Raw genomic sequence first — 21,466 nt, forward strand, 5'->3', positions numbered from 1 at the left:
ATTATCATGAAAGCCAGGAAAAATATTGTTTACATTTTGTACTGTGTGTAATACATAAAACGGCCTGAACACTGTATTTTTAATCAAGTAAGTTACACTTAAATCATCCAAATCATTTTCAACAAGAATTGATTACGTTACATAATTTGCAGAGTGTTAAAGATTTATCAGAAGAATTTAGTTTTTATACTGGTGATTCAGTTTAACAAATAGAAAGTAGATGATCTGACCCCGTGATCGTATCTCGATTCAAGACTATTTTATGGGATATTCCTTTTTTGATACATGACCACACTCTGCCTCATTAAGGGCACTTCAGTAGAACATTTGAAAAAGCATTCTCCACAGGAAGTAAAGGTTGGTTCATTCCAAGTTGTAATATTTAACTCCTTTTTTTTCTCTTTAGCAGATGAAAACATTTTATAATCGAACCATGCAGTAGATAGTGTATACCTCTGCATGCATGGATAGAATTATGCTGGTATTTTTTTATGTACAGTGTATTCAGATGTGTATAATAAGTATACACATCTGAATGGCATTGTACATTGCATGTTTAATTCATGCTGAGTAGCACATACATGTACAGTACAGTCAACTTTCTTTTAACAGGTACTTGGAGCCTGTTCATACATGTGTTTGTCTTTTTCTCTAACTATTGATACAATAGACAAAAACTTAGATGTTGTGCTAGCTGGTCTCAGAGTGGATCTGTCTTGTTGAAAGTTGACTGTTAATGGTGCAGCCCAAAAAACTAGTTTCGTTAGGGTATAGCTAATTCTAGTACAACCCAAAACGTACTATTTCATTTATTGATCAATACATGTACATTTTGTAAATATTATGGAATGCAGTGTTCTTGCTGCATTTGGAAGTTGTTAAATATTTATTCAAGGCATTAATTCACAGTGGCACTGCTTTCCTCATCAGCATTTTCATAGGAAATTAATGAGCCATGAAATCATTCATACATTTTTCATGACTCACAAATCAAATTCAGTATTTATTTCATGGCCCATTAAACGTTTTTCATGGCTCCATCATTGAACTTTCTTGGTATGTTTCCATAATTTGGTGTTTCATTGGAAATTCATGACCCATGAAAGTAGTCCAGTTTAATTCATGGGCCATGAAACACCTTTAACTTTTTTTCCACGAAAATTTCATGGCCACAGATGAGGTCATGAAAAATTATTTTGCAAGATTCATTGGCCATGAAATGATGTTCATGGTATTTTCAAGTGATTTTCATGGGATTTTCACAAATCTCAGTTTCATAGTGTATCTATCTTTAACATAGCCAGTTTGATTATGGTGAATAATGTTGGGTAAAACGTTCTTAATTCTGGTCGCTATTACTTTTGACATAATTTTTGCATCGACGTTAACAAGAGAAATTGGTCGCCAGTTTTCTAATAATAATCGATCCTTCCCTTTCTTTTCAATAAGGGTTATAACCGCCTATTTTTGAGAGCGTGACATCTCACCTGTTTCAAAACATTCATTGACACATTTCGTGAAAGGTTCGCTAATAAGTGACCAGAATTTTTTATAAAATTCTACTGGAATGCCGTCATTCCCTGGAGATTTGTTGTTTTGAAAATTTTCTAGTACCGCGGCACATTCTTCTGGAGTTATTTTACCCTCACACGATAGTTTTTGTTCACAGTAAGTCTAGGAATGTCTAAATTGCTCGAGAAAGATTCAGCTGTCTGCGTACTATCAGTTCTTATATTCTTGCTTGTATATAGATCTTGATAGAAACGTTTTTGTTCAGAAAGTATATTGAAGGGATCAGTTTTGGTCGAACCACTAATTTTCAATCTCCGCATATGCTTTTTAACATGATTCCTTTTCTCCAAATTAAGGAAATATTTGCTACTTCTTTCACCATGTTCATGCCAGCGAGCCCGCGCACGAATCACAATTCCGTGGACTTTTTCTTCATAAAATAGTTCAAGTTTTTCCTTGGCCGAATTAAGAGCATTAACATTTGCGTTGTTAGGATCTAAGTCAACATTTTGCTTTGCTTTGGCGTAAACATTTTGGAGAGATTTTTCTTTATCATTTCTTTCTTTTGCCTTACGTTTCGAATGCTGAATTGCATTAATTCTAATGTTATATTTTATCCAATCCCAGATATTTCGATTATCCGACAGCTCTTTATAACCCTCAGCTAACCACACTGGAATTTTGGCTGTAATATCGTTAATATAATCATCATCTTCTAAAAGGGAGCAGTTCATTTTCCAATAGCCGGGACCCTTAATATCATTGACATTGTTACAGAACTCTAAAAGGATTGCCGAATGGTCAGTTTTTATAGCTGGGAATATATCTGTCCCTGTTACTGAATCATATAAACTGTTAGAAATTAGCCAGTAGTCGAAACGACAAAAGACCATTGGAGAGTTCTGACCCCACGTAAAACTTTTTTTTGTAGGATTTTTAATTCTCCAAATATCAACAAGGTCGAGCTCATCTTGCAAACTTTCGATAGTCTTCACAACAGATTTCCTCGGTGTTAGAATACCCCTTTCTTATCAAGGAAAGGATTTAAAGGGCAGTTGAAATCTCCTCCCAGAATGATATTTTCTTCTTCATCTAGGTTTTCCTTACGCAATGTCGATCATTGTGTAATGAGAGAAGCATTAAATTCAACTTGGATGCTGTAGTCTCACGCTAATGTCATGAATGAACAACAGACAGATAAATTATTTCTTGAAAATTTTTAATATTCAAAAACTCGTAAGTTAATCCTTCAAAGAAAAATACTAATTGGATCGTGGCTCCATTCACACAAGTAAAATCGGCTGCGCACTTTGCAAAATTAAACACAAAATCCGTTTCAAATCGGGCGCATTTTGTAGTTTTTCTTTCACGCCGATGTCAAAATGTGCTAAACGGTTATGGAACCATTATAAATACAAAAAAAAATCCCTTTTAAAAACGTGCCTGAAATATTATTCGCTGTCTTGGTTGCATTTCAAAACAAGCCAAGCGCTCCGCCGTAAAGAAAACTACAATTCCGTAACGAAAAGCTTTCGTTTGTCTACAAAAAGAAAACTGAGCATTCTCTTGAACTTTCTCTTTCCAGCTGTGTCTTTTAACGATGTATTTTCAACCTTGAAATGCAATAGTTTGGTCTTGGAAACTACCGCATGGTCAACGCGCGGCAGCCATTTCGTTGAGAAAGGTATCCTTCACTACCGGGTTCACTTAGGTGTCAAATCCTTTTCTTCTCTTACCCCCATAAAACTACTAAACATTTGATCAGGAGATTCTGACTTGTCAATTGTATGCGCGGACGGGTGGTCGTACGCTGACGTCATCTCCAAATTTTCTCGCGTCGATAGGTTTTCTTTTTTCTATAGCAGGGGAGGCTCCGCTAATAGCTTATTTTTATTTTTATTATTTTGCCACACAGAATAAATTACAAGTAGAATAGAAAAGATAATAAATAGTTGATTAATATTAAATTTAAAATAGCATAAAACTTGGAAGGAATGATTGTGGCGAGGAAATCTCCGAGGAGAGGAATAGAGATTTCCCCCCACGGGCAATTTAAATACCTGGCGGCATTTCAAAAAAAGAAAAAAAAGACGTGTATTTTAAGTATATTAGTGTGCTTGGAGAAAAATATAGATATAAGGTGTTAAGGTATTTAGGTTGTATTTTGTCTGACCCTTAAAATGGTTTTATCACACGCTTGAATATCGGGGCGTTTTTGATGTTGCTCGGTAATGAATTCCATATTCTAGGACCTTGAAACAGGATCGAAAATTTTTTGTTAATTTTATTTGTTCTACAGGTATAAGGTCGGTAAAAGTCAGAGTATCTTGTTGAATATTGATGAATCTGATTTCCAGTTTGAAAGACTTGATTAAAAGCAATAGGTAAAGCGTCATTATGATATAGGTACATGAAAGAACTTACTTGGAGCAAGTAGATACTAAAAACATCAAGAATTTTCCAATTTGCAAAAAGAGGTTTACTTGAGGCCTTGTAGTCAGCCTTAGAGATCGCCCAGACTGCTCTTTTCTGTAGTAGGTAAATTCGCTGCAGGTTGGTGACATAAGTAGAGGCCCAAATTAAATTCCTTAAGTAAGATATTGATAAACATGGGCATAGTATAGTGTAAGAAGAGATTTTGAGGGCAAATAGTATTTAGCTTTATAAAGTAACCCGACAGATTTAGAAATCTTAGCCCTAATAAAATTAACATGAGTTTTGCACGTAAGGTGCTGATCAATATAAACTCCGAGGAACTTGCATTATCTACTTGTTCAAGTACATTATTTTCTATAATAATCTGAGTTGTGATAGGTAGCGGTTTTTGCCTTGGTCTGAAAATATAAATTCGAGTTCTTTAGAACTAGAGCAGGCTGGGAGATCATTGATATGAATAATAAAAAAAGGGGCTTAGTATAGACCCTTGTGGTACGCCACAAATTTGTCTTAAAAGCATCGGATTTAGAATCGTCAATTTGGACATATTGTATTCTATTACGGAAATAGTCAGTTATCCATTGATGGGCTGTCCCAGTGATGCCACATGCTTCCAATTTTGATAGTAGTATTGCGTGATCTAGGGTATCAAAGGCTTTTGATAAGTCAAGAAATATTCCGGCTAAATATTTTTGGCAGTCAACGGCGTTAGCAACTTTGTTCACAAAATTAATCAAAGCGTGGGAAGTAGAGTGGCCAGGACGGAAACCGAATTGATGTTTAAATAATATTTCATTATCGACTAAGAATTGAAATATGCGATTATAAACAGCTCGATCGAAAATTTTAGAAAAGGCAGGAAGTATAGAAATTGGTCAGTAGTTTTGTGCTAAGCTAGCGTTATCAGATTTAAAGATAGGAATAATTTTAGAAATTTTCAGTCTATCTGGAAAAAACTCCTGATGACAAAGATAGGTTAATAATCGATAGCAGCGGATCTGAAATAAGGTCGAGTGTTTTTTGATAATAGAAATAGGAATGTTGTCAGCTCCGGGGGCCTTACCGTCCTTAAAACCTTTTGTTATTGTTTTGAGTTCCTCAGCGGTTACATGAATGAAGCTTGACGGCGAGTCTGAGGGCACACTGTTTATAAAATCCTGGAAAGACTTGGAGGCAGGGGCTATTTTATCGGGCAAATTTGGACCGATGTTTGTAAAATATTTACAGAATTTGTTGGCGACTTTTTCTGTACTGGTAATGCTTTCAACATTTTCATCTACTAACGGGTATGTCAATTTCTTCTTTTTGTTTTGGCCTATTGCATTATTCAAAATCCTGCACGTCTGCTTGATGTTAGTCTTGTTTATTTCAATTTAATTTTCAAAATAGAGCCTCTTGGCAACTCATACTCATAAAGATTAGTTAGTTTGTTTTTATACGTTTTGTATTTGAGAAGTTTTTCATTCGATCGATGACGAAGGTATTGCTTGTATAGCTTATTTTTCTTATTGATTGACCTAAGTAAGCTCTTTGTAAGCCAACGTTTCCTGAAGGAGTTTAGAGCTTTACCTCTGATAGTTTTAAAAGGGAAACACGTATCAAATAAGCCAGTGTACTTATCGATGAAAATATCGTATGCGGTGTTAGGATCATTGGCATTGTTGTCCTCATCAGAGAAATCCCAGTTAGTATTTTCTAGTTTGTGTCTAAATTCATTGACTCTTATCTCGCTGGTATGATCGTATGATCAAACCACTTTTTGAGGATACTGTAGTATTGTTCGTAAAAATGTTGTCTATAAGCGTCGCGGAATGTGCTGTAACTCTTGTGGGTTTTGTAATCATTGGCAGAAAACCAAAAGCAAAAAGCGATTCAAGGAATTGAGCAGTGACTGAATGGGATTCATGCTTCAGTAGATCCAAATTAAAATGACCAGTTATATAACAATACTTATTGCCCTTGGTAACACGTGAGATAATTTCATTTACTTTGTCTATGAATTCCAGAGTGTTTTCAGAAGGAGGGCGATAAATAACTCCAATTACCATACTTTGATGTCGTGGAATAAAAAATTCAACGAAAAGAGACTCAATAATATTTGCGTCGGAAACATTAAACTCTGGCAGGATTTTATATGAGAAATTTTGGTCGATAAAGAGCCCCCCGCCAATTCTATTAGCGCGATGGTTGCTAACAAAATTGTAACCTTCAAAACGTAAGTCATTAACATTACTTTCTTTCACCCATGTCTCAGTTATGGCAAGAACTGAAAACTTATGATTTATACTGGCTAGTACGTGGGCAAGGGCATTTTGGTTTTTACTAGGCTGCGGGCATTTAAATGAAATAGCGAAAAGGATATTAAGTTATTACCACCTATTACCCCATTCAGATCTTCCGCAGTCTCGTAATTGCAATAACTAGCTGAACTAGCATAATTTTGGCTGTTTAAATCAGGATTATTTTATTTTATTTTGCAATATACATACAACTTTACAGGCAACTATACAGATTAACAGTGAACACAAGTGCCTACTTAGCAAGAATACACACACCTACAGGCCCACCACACAACCACACCTTTTTCTTTCAGTTACACCAGTTTTACAAATTCCAATAGACTTACAAAAAGTATATTAATATTAATGCAATATTCAATGTAAACACGAAAACTATTGAAAATAGGCAATATCATTCATAACCTCAGACGATTTCCGTGGACTTTGTCCATAGCTGAACCCATGTTTTTTTTGAATGCCACATCTAAACAGAAGTACCAGTGTTTTCTTATTCTTGTCTAAAGATTCAGTGTGGTGGCACATTTTCCAGAACCATTGCCGCGTGAATTCGGGGTTGTTTTCAATACAAACTTTCATCAGTTTGGTCATACATTTTCTATAAGATAGCTCAGAAAGGAAACCAAAACAAAACAGAAACATTTGTTGTCATTAATCGACATTCACAGAAACAAGAGGCCTAGAGCCTCGCCGTCGAATCGCCGTCAGCCAACAAGACATTTTTTGGCGCGTTGTCACAGGGAATTTGCGCTGATTGGCTAGTTTGCAATGCCTATTGTATTTTCTGGCACTTGATTGGCTCAGGCCAAATGTCCTATTTTTCTTAAATTGGACAGTTTGCCAGTTCTAATTGGAAAGTCCTATCTTAAACTAATCAAATTAATTCTCAATTCGGTAGTTTTTAAAAACTAAAGGAAAATAGCTCTGCTGACAATGGCGGATTAACTACCAGCTTTATAATTATATTAGGAATCGACTCCGCGTGCTCAGTAACCAAAAAAGTGTCTTAAGCGGGTGGAAAGCTGTTTAAAATGAAGGCTTGGTGTTATCACGCATGAGGACGTCTCAACGAAACCTCCGGAACTGTACCTGCCAGCTGCGATTAGACAAAACTGGCCCAGTTTGCCTTATTTTTAACGGAGGCTTTAATAGATTGAATCAGCTGTTTCGCCCACGTTTCCTTGTCATTCAACCTGAAATAATCGATGTAGCTCCTCTGTTTAAGTGCTTTAGGGAGTTTTCTTCTATCGACATCATCGAGTTTAATGACAATCACACTGTCATCTCCTTTCTCGACTAAACGACCGAGGGCAATTTCCATTTCATGATTGCAATATTTACTTTTAAAGAAACTGTGTGATACAACTGCAATTGTTTTTCTACTCTTGTAAACACTTTCTGCCATGTTTTCCCTAAACGATTTTCCAACAGTGAAATCTCTGTAGTGAACGCAGCATTTCAAGGCATTCTTTTCCTCAAGAATTGGAAGTAGAGTCGTCTTGACCCACTCCTCGTCTGGTGTGCTGTATATTATGAACGCGTCAAATTCCATTTCATTAACGCCTGGAAAGAAATAAGCCCAAATAGCAATGACTCACGAAAACATTTTCCTTCTATACCAACTTATTGTTCAAGACAAAAGAAATAAGAAGAAAATTAATGTTACCATAAAAGAACGAACTATGGATTGTTATTTGACTGCGAAAACAGCCGTTTCTCCCCTCTCCTCGCCGCTTGGGACGTTTCGCTAGGAGAGACCTCTGCGTCTCAGTGACAGAAATTCCATACTGATGACGTAAGGTCTGTCCAGAATCTGGTCAGGAGCTCTGATTGGTCGACGTTGTACTTATATTGTTTTAGCTATTGTTTACGAATGACATACAGAAGACAAAAGGCCACAAAAAAGTCAAATCCAAACGCAATGAATCTTTAACAAAACAGTCCATATTTCTGGAATATATTCTTCTCTAGAAAAAGCATTTGAGTTTTGCCGGAGCTCGATCACAGATGAACACAAAACTCTACCAAAATCGACCAGGCGAAACATAAAATCGAACAAATTTGCATTTGGAACCCCATGTCTACCATACTAATTGTGTAAACAGTGATTTACGTAATCATTATGGAATTTATGTCTCTGAAACGCAGACTTCTCTCCTAGCGGAACGTCCCTAGCGGCGAGGAGCGAGGAGAAACGGCTGCTTTGGCAGGGTAGGTTGTCATCTATTAAAGGAAATAACTGTTTTGCGATAAAACCATTTTCAATATCGTCAATATGTAAACCAATGTCAGACATCAATCAATCAATCATAAGTCATCATCCAAAGCATTCCCTTTGACAGCAAAGAAGACGCTTTACAAGACCGACAGTTTGGAAGAATGAGAAATCAGAATCACCAGAATTAGCTCAGAAAAAATAAACAAATATATAAATAAATAACAAAAAAATATAATTAAAAAAATTTTGATTCTGGTGGTGATCGGGAGACACGAACTCACAACCCTGACAGCTACGCTTTAGATCCTACGACAGTATTTTCAGCATGGAACAGACTGATTATCATATTGAATCACCTTCAGAGTAACACAACTAAGTATTTCAGCTCTTATAACTGGTAATGTGTTGTCACATGAATTATTTTACTCCGATTTAAAAAATAATATTTAAAAAATAAAAATAAATGAATGAATAGATAAATAAATAAACAACGAAATGAGCGGGCGCTAGGCAGCTTCATTCAGCCCTCCAGCCAACAAAACTAAGGCGAAACGGATTAGTTTTTTTATCAACCCTCGGACGTACACGCAAAGTCATACCCCCACCGTGGTACAAGGGGGTAAGGGGAGGGGGGGGGGGTAGATGGAACCCTACGTTGCAGTATTTCGAAACGATTTTATATTCAGTGGAAAGCCTTTGATCTGCTTAACAAGATGAGGTATATTTTATGGGTGGTGGCGCTGCTGGAGGCCTGTGACATAACCAACAATAGCCGCCATCTTGGATTTTGCCAGGAATTAGAAATAAGGTTAAAACCATGAGAAATGGTTATTTTTTGTGATTTACATGACACATAACACATAAATAAGCACTTTGCATGATTTTAGCCACAATATTTACTTTTATTGTTGAAAGAAGTTGAAAAAACATGTATTTTCACCAAAAAATGCCTTGGCCACCTGCTACCTATGAAGCCATATCTCGTAACCATAGCAACTGATCATCACTAAACTTGTCTCAAAATGTGCGTAAGGGATGAACGAACAGCTAATGAAAACATCAGCTGATGATGTTTTATCCTCTAGAAAAAAAACTCCGAAAAACCTTATAGGGGGTGGCATACCCCCCCCCCCCGCCGTTCACCGCGCCGCCCCCTTGTACGTCCGAGGGTTAAATCGTTAAGACCACCAAGAGATTCAGAAACAGTCGTCAGCAAACGCAAACGTGCGAGAGAATAATTTTTTGAAAGAAATGGTTACACTGCAGTATAGAAAACGCAAATAAGCCAGCCAACACCTTACATATCCGTCCAAGTGTTGGTTCGGAATATAGGCGTTAAAGTTGTTTGCCAATGGCGTGCTGCAAAAAAAAGGCAACGCCAAAAAAATAATAATAGTAGTAAGTTAAAACAAACAAACAAACAAACTTTATAGAAAATGCGTCTTTTGAATATGTTTGGGATAAACAAATTTTGATTCTGATGTGAACACAGTTTGCACAAATTAGTCGTTGACCGTTTTCGTAGTAGCAGTAGCACCGTATAATAGAAAAATAAAGTTACCCTTACCTACATAGTATGATCCATTAGGCTCTCTTTTGTGACAGAAATACCAGTACCCCAGTAAGGCTAACATAAATATTATAGAAACAGCAACAACGGGAATAAAAACGACCTCGTTTGACATGTAATCTGGTGAGAAATAAATTTATCTGATTATTGACAGGATTCTAAGAGCCGTATATCATGTACGCGTGTACACCGGGCTGCCCCAGGTGGTAGGCCTAGTTCGCTTTCATAATAATAATAATAATAATAATAATAATAATAATAATAATAATAATAATAATAATAATAATAATAATAATAATAATAATAATAATGATGATGATGATGATGATGATGGTGGTGATGATGATGATAACAATAATAATAATTTGTGAACTTATTGTGCACAACTTAACATGAGAATGATCAGCTGCGCAGAACAACTGCATTACTTTACAAGAAACAAACAAAAGATAATGCATTTAAAAAAATAACAATAAAAAGAATATATATGCATGCAAGTAAGTAACTGAATATAAAATTGATCACCAATATACAGTTCTAAAAAGATAAGTCTTAATATGCCCCTTAAAACTGTTCACATTAGTAACTGCACAAAGTTCTTTTGGAAGAGAGTTCCAGAGCGTTGGCGCTGCTACCATAAAAGCTCTATCACCTAACGTAGTCTTCGATCGAACAGCTGGCATAGAAAGTAAAACACTACCTGAAGATCTAAGTTTATATAAAGACGATTTAAATGTTAGTAAATCACATAGATATTTAGGGGCAAGGCCGTGAATTGCTTTGAACGTAATAAGCAGTATCTTAAATTGTATACGGGCTTTAACGGGTAGCCAATGCAGACCACCCAGAAGGGGTGAGGTGTGGCAAAACCTAGGCGCATTGCAAACTAGCCTGGCTGAGGCGTTTCAAGACTCGCTGCAATTTGTTAAGTTGGTAATTAGGTCGCCCAAAAGACTGTTGCTATAATCAACACGAGATGTAATAAATGCATGGACAAGCATTTCCGTTGATTCTCGAAACAAATACATGCTAATGCGTTTGATATTATGCCAATTGTAAGAGGCAGCACCACATAACTTGCTAATATGAGTTGAAATAGTGAGCTGCTCATCAAACCATGAGCTATAGCTACTGTTACAGGACAACCTTTGCCAGCTGCTGCCTAGTACCTACTGTGGTACCCGCCCGGATGGACCAAGCAAGTACGGATTTAACCAGATATACACACGGGTTGAACCAAGACACGCTTTTAATGGCCGCTAACTAACTCCTGTCTTACAATCTACTGCGCATGCCCTAATGGCCAATATCGCGGTAATACAGTACAATCCTTCCCATTTTTGAAACAAGTACTTATTTAAACTTATTTTTGCGAACTAGTAAAATCACTTTAAAAACTTTCGTCAATTTTTTTTTTCAATTCCAAACATGAGATATAGAAATTGGAAAAGTGTCCAACATTTTCAATGTTCTTTTCATACAAGCTGAACAATAAAAGTCTTTAATCTCTCCAAGTTGAAAAAACGAGTGTTTCTGTCAGTAATTTAATACATAACAAAGTCTTTAAACCGGATTAGTGGAGCTTTGGCCATTACGGGACGTTATACCAAACTTGGGCCAGGTTCTGAGATACCTTCAGAAGGTGCCACGACAGGTTTCACAATCTCCTTTAACTACTTGTCATCAGCATGAGGTGGAGGGTCTTTCTCAGGCAGACCATCTCTCTCAACAAATTTCTTCACATAAGTGGAATTTCTTTTATATTGGAAACACCTTGAGGGGATTCAACAACAATACTGTTTCTGGTCTTTTCCAGTACACGAAAAGGTTCTGGTCTAAAGGTTGGTGTCAATTTGTTGGTCTGTTCCTGCTTCGTTAATACCTTGTCGCCTTCCTTCACATCACTTTCACGAGCACCACGTTTCTCATCAGCATTTCCTCTTTCTTTGGCTTCCTTATCTCTGTCTCGTACTTCCTAGTTGCCCACTTGAAATTTCTCGATTCCCGGAATCCGGGTCCTCAACTTCCTTCGGAAAATGAGTTCTGCGGGGATTACACCAGTTGTGCTGTGTGGGGTTGTTCTGTGTATGACAAGAAAGGATTCGGTCTCTTTCCTCCAATCTTTCTTCTCAATTTGTACAATCTTGATTCTCTTAAGTAGGGATCGATTTTATCTTTCGACCACACCATCGCTCACATGCCCATACAATACCCATAGCTTCTCTTTTAGTCTGTGAATAACGTCTTTCGACGTCTGTTAGACTTCGGCTAGCATAACAAATCACTCGCTCTTAACCATTCTGTACTTGTGTCAAGACTGCTTCAAGGCCTACAGGGCTGGCATCCGTTACTAGGCGAGTTTCTGCATCCTTGTCGAAATAGTCCAGGGTTTCTGTATTAATCCTTGCCCCACTGATACGGTACATCTTTTCTTGTGAGTCTCCTTTAAAGCTCAGACACTGTAGCCAGATCGGGGATGAACCTGGCACAGAAGGTTACCAGACCCAAGAAGCTGCGCACTTCTTCTACCGATTCTGGTTTACGTACTTCTGTGACTACCTCAACCTTTTCTTGGGTAGGCCCAACACCTCGTGCGGAAAGCAGATGTCCCATAAACTCAATCTCAGCCATGTGGAACTTTCACTTTTCCTTGTTTAGTGTTAAACCCTTTTCCTGGATCATTCAAAAGGCTTTTTCAAGTCGTGTGTCATGTTCGGCTGTCTTTTCATGCACTATGATGTCATCGTGTATGTTTCTTACACCTTCACAGCCTTTTAACGCTTGTTGCATCACTCGCTGATACATTTCAGGGCACAGCTGATCCCCAACATCAGTCTCGTATACCGGAAGAGTCCCATATGAGTGACAAACGTGGTGATCGGTCTTGATTCTTCACTCAACTCGACTTGGTGAAAAGCTCACTTTATGTCTAACTTAGTAAAGACTGTACTCCCATTAAGATCATGCAGAATTTCATCCACTGGGGTGATGGGGTGTCGCTCTCTGACTATTGCACTGTTTGCTTGCCTCATATCAACACACAGACGAAGGTCACCATTGGGTTTAGGAACAACAACTACAGGTGAAATCCAAGGGGTTGGTCCCTATGCCTTCTCAATTACATCAAGGTCTACTAGAACATCAAGGTTCTTTTCCAACTTATCCCTTGAACCAAAGGGTACTGGTTTGACACGTGGATCAATAGAAATGTTCAGCTGGAAATCGTTCAACTTTCCCAGGCCCCCAAAACATGACTTGTATTTCTGAAATAAGTTCTCTTCTTGCAAATGGTGAACACAAACGTTTGTAATGAGAGTTAACAGTTTAAGCTGTGTGGCTGTCTCTCTTCCTAGCAATGCCTGGTTTCAACCGCAACATCTTCAACTGCTACTTTAGCCGTGAAACAATGGTTGCTTGCTGCCTTAAGATACAACTGTTTCTTGTGACTTGAAGAAACGCATGTCATTTCACTTTATTTTGTTTTAGTGATTCCCACAATTGACGGTCAATTATATTACAGCTTACACCAGAGTCATGACACATTGTGTACACCTCCAATACTCACTAAAACAATAGGCTCTTTCTCATCAACAATGGTAAATACAAATTCATTTTCGACATCTGAATAATCCTCAAAGTTCATATGGTTAACAGTTCCTTTACGTCCCTTTGGTTTGCTAGGGCGCTTCTTCTGGGGGCTTTTAGTCTACTTCGTCTCACAACATTTAGCAAAATGGTCTACCTTGCGGCACTTTATGCATTCCTTGTTCCTGGAAGGACACTTCTTATCATCTTGCGTATGACCAATGCTGTCGCCCCTAAAATATCTTCTTTCTTTTTTACCTTGGATAGCATTCGGCCCTGGTTTTGCCTGGTTGGAGTTTTCTATATTGCCTACCCGCTCTTGTAATCGTTTAAAGATCTTTAAAGTCAGACCCCTTCCTCTTTCCAATAGGTTTCTTCGTAATCAACAGGACAAACACTTTTCACTTGACCACGAATTTTCTCATCCGCCGTTTCGCCGAATTCACAGCAATCTGCTTTTTGTCTTAAACTCGTAATAAACTGATCAACTGACTCTTTAGGTAATTGAGTCATCGTTCGAAAATATGCCTTTCGTACGGAACATTTACCTGAAGAGTAAAGTACTGGTCCGGCTGTTCGATTGCAACTGTGTAAACATTTTTGGCTCACCTGGCTGACCAGCGGAAAGGAAAGTAAAATACACATCTTGCATTTGCGGTCCCCCATAATGAAGAAGAAGAGCTTTATTTTGTGCTGTGTTTGCCACAAGCAAATAATTCGAACAAACGCTTTCATTTCTTCCACCTTGGTCCAACAGTAGTCGGGTCACCGTCAATATCAAAACTGGATATTCCGCCAAGATCTGCTTGAATTGCCACGGCCATTTACAAAAAATAAACTGTCCTCCATTCCATCCTCCTCGCCAGTTTTGGTATCTCGCCCGGATGGACGAAGTAAGCACGGATTTAACCAGATATAAACATACACACGGATAGAACCAAGACACGCTTTTAACGGCCGCCAACTAACTCCTGTCTTACAATCTACTGCGATTGTTCTAATGGCCAATACCGCGGTAATACACTACACCTAAAATAAAAAATTCTGTTTTATCCTTGTTTAACATAAGATTATCTGAAATCATCCAACTCCTAGTATCACTGATACAGTCAGTCATGGGCTTGATGGCAAAATAATCAGCATCCGCAGATCGACTAGCGCTAAATGATACATACAAATGTGTATCGTCCGCGTGGCAGTGGACTTGTGGGAGGTAGCGTTCAACGATCTAAAACAGTTTACGCGTGAAGATAGTGAAAAGTAAGGGGCCCAAACGTGAACCTTGAGGAACAACTTGTTTTAAAGCAAACTGATCGTAGAGACTACCATTTACAGAGACACGCTGGAAGCGGTCAGATAGATACGATTTAAACCAGGCAAGCGCATTGTCAGCTATTTCCAAATCAGAGTCAAGACTACCAATCAGCTAATCATGATGTATCGCGTCAAAAGCTGCACTTAAATCTAATAATACGAACAAGGTGACATGTTGCTCGTTCATAGACATCAAAATATCAGTCTTAACTGTATGTAAGGCCGTCTCCGTGCTGTGTTGCTGTTTATACGCCGATTGAAGTAGGTAATGTGAATTGTTGGCAGTCAGATGCTCCATAAAATGCTCAGCCCCAGCCCTCTCTGACAATTTAGAAATATAAGAGAGGTTACTGACTGGACGGAAATTTTTGAAACCAAAGTCCAAACCAGGCTTCTTGAGAGACGGCAGTAATCGACTGTTGTCAAAAGAGAGGTTGGTCAGCTTAGTAATAACTGGCAATAGAACATCCAGCAACTTGAGAACAATCGGAGAGGCGATGGGGTCGACTTGACAAGATTCATCCGCTGGTTTACTAATCAACATGTGCGCGTGTTCTTAAGGTCCTGAGCTGGTAAACTATTCTTTCAGACATGTAATGTCAGTACCAGACTGAGATGGAACGGACGATGTAGATAAATTAGCCAAAGGCGCGTTTATATTCTCAATCTTCTGTGCGACGAAATTTGCAAGCTGAACAGTGTCAACACGAGGAAACGATGCAGTGTTGGTGTCACACAACAGGGACTTTGTAACATTAAACAGCTTTCTCTGTTTAACTGTTTTGCTGGATATGATTGGTGTAATAATCACAGCGAGCTTAGTTCATCAAGTATATTGCATGGTTCTTCTTCTTTTTGAAAACACTTAGATCCTATGCAGATTTAGAATAGCGCCATTTCCTCTCAGCTCTCCGCCTAGCTTTAATAGCATCTTTAATATTATCGTTAAGCCGAGGCATGCGCTTCGTATTAGCAACAGTCTTAGTTCTCCGAGGGGCGTCTCTATCAAGTAAGGACGTGGAGACCATCATACCCAAATTTGTAAACACACTGGTACACAATTCAGACGTCGTTAAATCAGCTCTGAGTGCATCCATGCCAAAAGATTTTAGCTGCCTGTAACTAATTTCCTTAACAGCTGTACAGGGTTCCACCGAATCAGGTTGACACAGTACTGCGGCATGGTCCGAAATAAACCGGTCAATAATCGGGGCAGACTTAATAACCTGATCATATTCCCTGGTGATCACCAAGTCTAGGGTGTGGCCACCCTCGTTGGTAGGACCAATGAAATGTTGTTTTAGGCCAAGCGACGCCAGCAAATCCAACAATTCACAAGCATTAGAATCATTCGTATTATTAACATGGATATAAAATGTCGTTCGTAATGATAAGCGGTTCTGGTGTTAGAATGATACTCTCCATGTATGAAGCAAAGTCATCAAAAAACGTATTCAGAGAGACACCGGATGCAGATTTGAGTAGGGTGAACGATGGATAATTGACAACCTAGCGCGAAACAAGTTTGTATTTAAGCTCCATTCCGAGAACTCGAAAGGGGGTTTTCTCACCCGCATCAATTTTCGACACATCAATGTTTTCCCTGAACAGCAAACCCGTACCACCACCTTTGCGCCCAGACCGATTATGGTGTAGAAATTTGTGTGTTTGAGACGGAATAAACTCTAGTTTTGCCGCAGTGTCATTAGCAGTGAGCCATGTCTCGGTGAAAGCAAACAGATCAGCCCCCGATGTATAGATATAATCTACAAGGTCAGCCGACTTCGATTTAACTGAGCGAACATTTACTGAACATAACACCTGGGGTGAAAATGAAGATTCTTGAACAACAGCTGAGTCTTTTCTCCTTTCAGCATAGGTTAAACTATGCAGATTCACACCTCGACAAGACGATGGGCGTGAACGAAAAGGAAAAGATAAATTTGCATGGTGTTGGATTCTTCTTTTCCGACCTCCTCTTCGACCTCTAAATTTAAAAATGCCGCATTGCTTGAGAATAAAGAGGGTTGTAAACGTGGGGGAGCAGTAGAGCTGTCGATATTCCAGAAGTCGAGGAAGCGAATACTGTTAAGTTAACGTTTATCTTGGCAAGTCAGCCATCAAGTGATACTCAACATTAGATCGCTCATCATAATCGTACTGACTTGAATCTGGCCCCTGGTTAACGAGGGTGTTTTTTTTTTTGATTCCCTAAAAAAAATGACATGCGCGAGGGGCAATTGACCTATTGAGACTTGCATATGAATTTAACAATACAATATCCATTCAAATATACCTTTATCCAAACCCAGCCACTTTTCAGACAAGGCCTCCTTACTTTAACGTTGAATAACTTTAAAACCCATCAAGCTATGACGGCCAAAATTAGCTACTTAACTTCTAAGTGCAAGCAGGCCGATTCCTTCATGTTTGTCTTAATCCTTGTTCATGAATTTTCTGCCTTAATTCACTGACAAGTGTATCGCCAGTAGGTAGAGATTTAAAGGGAAGAACATGGCTGCAAAAACTTGGTTGCCATGGTTACATCAATGCGGACGTACACTGAAAAACGAGCACTGATAAATTCAAGAAAAAGTTGCTAAGTTTGGTGGTCATAACTTAAAACGGTTTTGAAGGTTTTTTCAACTTTTTTTAATCGGGGTTAGGCTCCAAAAGCCCCACGGTCTGAATAGGGTTAATGCTGTCAGACAAGACCTAATTTCTTTATTTAAAAAGGCAGTGGGTGTGGCGGCCACTTAGTGAGCTCGCGTTGCTTACTTGTCTACTTGCCTAATTGGGAGAGTACCTGAATACTGTTTACCAAATGGAAAGGGAAAATATCACTGTAGGATTAAAAAAGTTTTTTTTTTCACTTGTAAATGATGGACAAAATAAGTTGTAGTTAGGCTCCCTGTAAACTGCCATTCAACTTCAGTTGAGAGTTCTTTGACATATGCTAAGCCTCCTTGCTTACTAGTAAAGCTCCTCTTGTGGGTTTAGTACTCTACTAAGATTTCAAGTAGTCCATATGACATAAGTACTGCATCAAAAGACAGCCTATTTAGCATTGTCCATTATGCCAAAAAGCTCTATTTGTGATAAATTTCATTTCGCTGGTGCATCGGCAGTCACAGTGACAAGAAATGATCATCATAATAGTAGCTGTTTAAAAGAAATCTTAAAAAAATCTTAATCCACAATCTTTTAAGCAAAAATAGCTACTCGGGCCTTGCGATGACAAAACTTATTGTGGATGATAGACTTGTTGATCATGATTAAATATACGACATCGAAAATAAAATTTAAAACCGTTTAATCGTTTGGTAGCTAGGGACCTTTTGCTTAACCCAGGGGATAAAAAAGGTTCGACATGAAAGCGAGTCTGAAAGTTAAAACCAAATAAATGCTAAAAAACGCACTCGAAAAGAAAACCAACATGTTCATATATCTGCTTTAGCTTGTCCAAGAAGTGGCTGTCAACTATCGTAATCATGATAAAAGATTACCTGCTGGCTTGTCTGTTGGCGGCTTGACAACAGCATCTATTAAATAGAGAGAGAAAAAAATGCATTTCCAGATTCCACAAAAGTAGTTGCATTTAGCAAATACAAAATTCTTTTGCTTAACTACGCTTTCCGAATCGTCATACACGTAATTGTCAATTTATGGTATATAAAGAGTTGTCACACATAGTTAATGCAATAAGTCCAACGGCGAGTAAACGACAGGACAAGGTGAAACTGTACAATTCCGCTGAGGAAGACAGTAAGGTCGAGACCGGTCCGGAAAATGGCTTGTTTTGGTTGAGACGGCTGGATCCGTACCCAACCATAAGTAACATCCTTAATTTCCATTGTGAAACCGCAAGGGAGGTTCCGTTATAGGGGATGGTACACATGCTGAACCTAGACACCTTCTCCTGGTAAGACAGCCCGTGCAAATTATAAATTGCCTGTCTAGATGAAGCTGTTAGACTTCAGGAAAAGAGAAAACCTAGTCACTTGCACTTCTGCAATAACAACCTCCCTTTCCCTTCTTTCTCTTGACATGAAGAAGCAAGCACATACAGCCGCACGCGAAGATTGGAGCCACCAATAACATCAGAGACAAAAGTTTCAGCTGTATAATTCTCTAGTGGCAAGCAAATTGGCAGAAATACACAAGCAGCACAATCAAGTATCAAAATGTGGGGATAGAAACTACGACATTAACATTTACAGTTTATCGCGTTAAACACAGGAAACGTCGAACAATTGTGCAGGAAAATAAGAACCACTTGTTACGCAATTTTTTGACGCCACACCGACGTCATACACACATATAGATTTACGCGCGAGATTGGAGCCACCACCGCCATATGAAACCAGAGACAAATAATTCTCTAGTGGCAAGCAAGTTGCCAGAAATACATAAGGAGAACATGCAAGGGCTTAACTGCAGAATACCTGGCCATTTCAAAGCTATTTCCCTAAAACAGTGGCCACGTGGCTACGTAGTTTTCCGCGTTTATACAAAAAACGCCTAAGAATTGTGTACGAAAATAAGAACCACTCATTAATCAATTTATTGATGCCACGTCATACACGTAATTGTCAATTCACGGTATATAAAGAGTTGTGACACATAGTTAATGCAATTAGTCCAACGGCACTGAAGCGACCGGCCTTCAGCGATCCGGGTATAGAAGTCCTTCAGATGTTCTGGTAAGTTGCTTCCTGTCTCTTTGGATTCCGGGCCAAATTCGAGCTGTTGGTGAAGGACACTTTCCACAGGTTCACAACTTGCCACCTCTGTGCCGCTACAAACATTCCTTGGCTCACCAGAGAGAGTAACCACCCTCACCGGGACATAATCTTTTTGGGCATCGATCAGTGTCTTACCTACCGTTACGTCAGGTGGGAGGACGGCAGTCAAGGATGGGCCTATTGTTTCCCATGTTTCACACAGAACGTTGTCTAAAATCTTAGCCGCCACAATGGTATAGCTGTGAGGTAAGATCAGAGTGTCCACAACTGCTGTCACTCGATAGCAGCGGGGTTCTTCGCTGAATAAAGGCTTATGAAGGGAAACCTCCTCTGCTCCAACTCGTCCGCTTCCTGCTCCTGCATCGACGGTACAACCATGCGCCATCAGGAAGTCTAGGCCTAATATACACCTATCGGAAATATTTGCAACCAAAACTTCATGAGAGACTTGCGTCCCCCCAATCCTGAACCAAACCCTTAGTTTTCCACACACTTCCGCTGTTTCTCCTGTTCCAGTTTTGAGGAAATTTTTTAGTGGGTCGTAGACGATAGAATGTCTGCTTGCTTAACACGTCTGGACAAACTACTGTGATGTTGGCGCCTGTGTCCACACCATTGGACACATCACTCCTTCGATGTCTCCGTTTAAAGTAAGACTGCCCTCCTTACGAGACAATTGTCCAGTGATCAACATCACTTGTGGGGTTATACTGACTGTTTGATGGGTTGGTCTTTCCCCCTCGAGGCCGTCCTGTCTTAGTTTAAATGAGAGCTTGGGGAAAGTTCTGATCCTGCATATCTCTTGACTTGTTTCCTCCAACATTCCAACAGTCTCGTTTCACGTGGCCCCTTTTCCCACAAGCCCAGCACAGTGGGGGCCCGAAACTTTGGGAGGATAATACTTTAGCGAGCAGTCCTTTAACTTGTGCAAGTACATCATCCTGCTGCAATTTCCCGCGATCAGGTTCATCAGTTGAACTCCCTTCTGTTGCACTACAATACATGGCTCGAACTTGTATTCCCTTTGGCGGAAGGCTACTTGGTACGATTCCAGCTCCATAGCTGGCGTCAGAGAAGCCCGGATGGACTGGGGCCGACTCTGCTTCAGTCGTAATCTTCCATCTCCGTCCACGATCGCATCAATAAATAGCTCCTTTGCTACTAGGTCCTTCATCTCTTCTAGGGCGCGAGGGTAGAGAAGCCTTACCATGCGGTCTAAATCCTCGGCTAGTTCTTGTAAAGACTCTACACGGCGTCTCACTCTACTCTAAAGTTTAGAGCGATGAAGTTTTTGCTCGTGCGCTGAACCGAATCTGCTCTCACGAACCGCGACTAGCTCCTTGTAGTCTTGCCGTGTGCTTGAGGAAAGGTAAGGAGAGATAATCAAGGCCTCTTGAGGCTCGTCGCAAGATAGTTCCCTTTCTGTTCGCTGCTCCATTGTTTCATTCCAGCAACGATTTCAAACTGAGCAATAAAGGACTCCCAATGCAAGATGCCGTCAAACGATGGGGGCTTTTGAACCGGTAGTTTGTGTTCGAGATCCCCACTGCAGACTAAGAAGGTGATGAAAACTTGGATGTTTTAGGCTGAAGCCCTGATTTCAAAGGAGTTGAGGTTTCTACTTTCACTTGCATCGAATACCCGTAATCTTCGCTGTCATCCTGAGTTTCTAAAACGATTTCCCCGCTTTCATCGGCCATATTCCTATTGCTGATCTCACTTCGGATACCAGAGTTAGACTCCGTGAGTTCAGCGAATGAAACGTACTACGATAATGACAAGTTTCCAC

At 39.3% G+C, this 21,466-nt stretch overlaps 1 protein-coding gene across 3 annotated transcripts in view; it reads right to left on the reverse strand.

Annotated features, from left to right (window-relative positions):
• Positions 1–6,393: 6,393 nt before the first annotated feature.
• LOC140936280 (uncharacterized) overlaps positions 6,394–21,466 on the reverse strand; it is a 217,528-nt gene continuing 202,455 nt past the window's right edge. For all 3 annotated transcript variants that reach the window (XM_073385725.1, XM_073385723.1, XM_073385724.1), the window contains exons 13-15: positions 18,439–18,474; positions 10,031–10,153; positions 6,394–7,808 (exon numbers count right to left, since the gene is read on the reverse strand). In XM_073385725.1, coding sequence (XP_073241826.1) covers positions 7,348–7,808; positions 10,031–10,153; positions 18,439–18,474 — 620 coding nt within the window. In that variant the 3' untranslated portion in view covers positions 6,394–7,347. The remainder of the gene's footprint in view (positions 7,809–10,030; positions 10,154–18,438; positions 18,475–21,466) is intronic.

This window comes from Porites lutea, chromosome 5 (genome assembly GCF_958299795.1).
Source record: "Porites lutea chromosome 5, jaPorLute2.1, whole genome shotgun sequence".
NCBI classification, from domain to species: Eukaryota; Metazoa; Cnidaria; class Anthozoa; order Scleractinia; family Poritidae; genus Porites; species Porites lutea.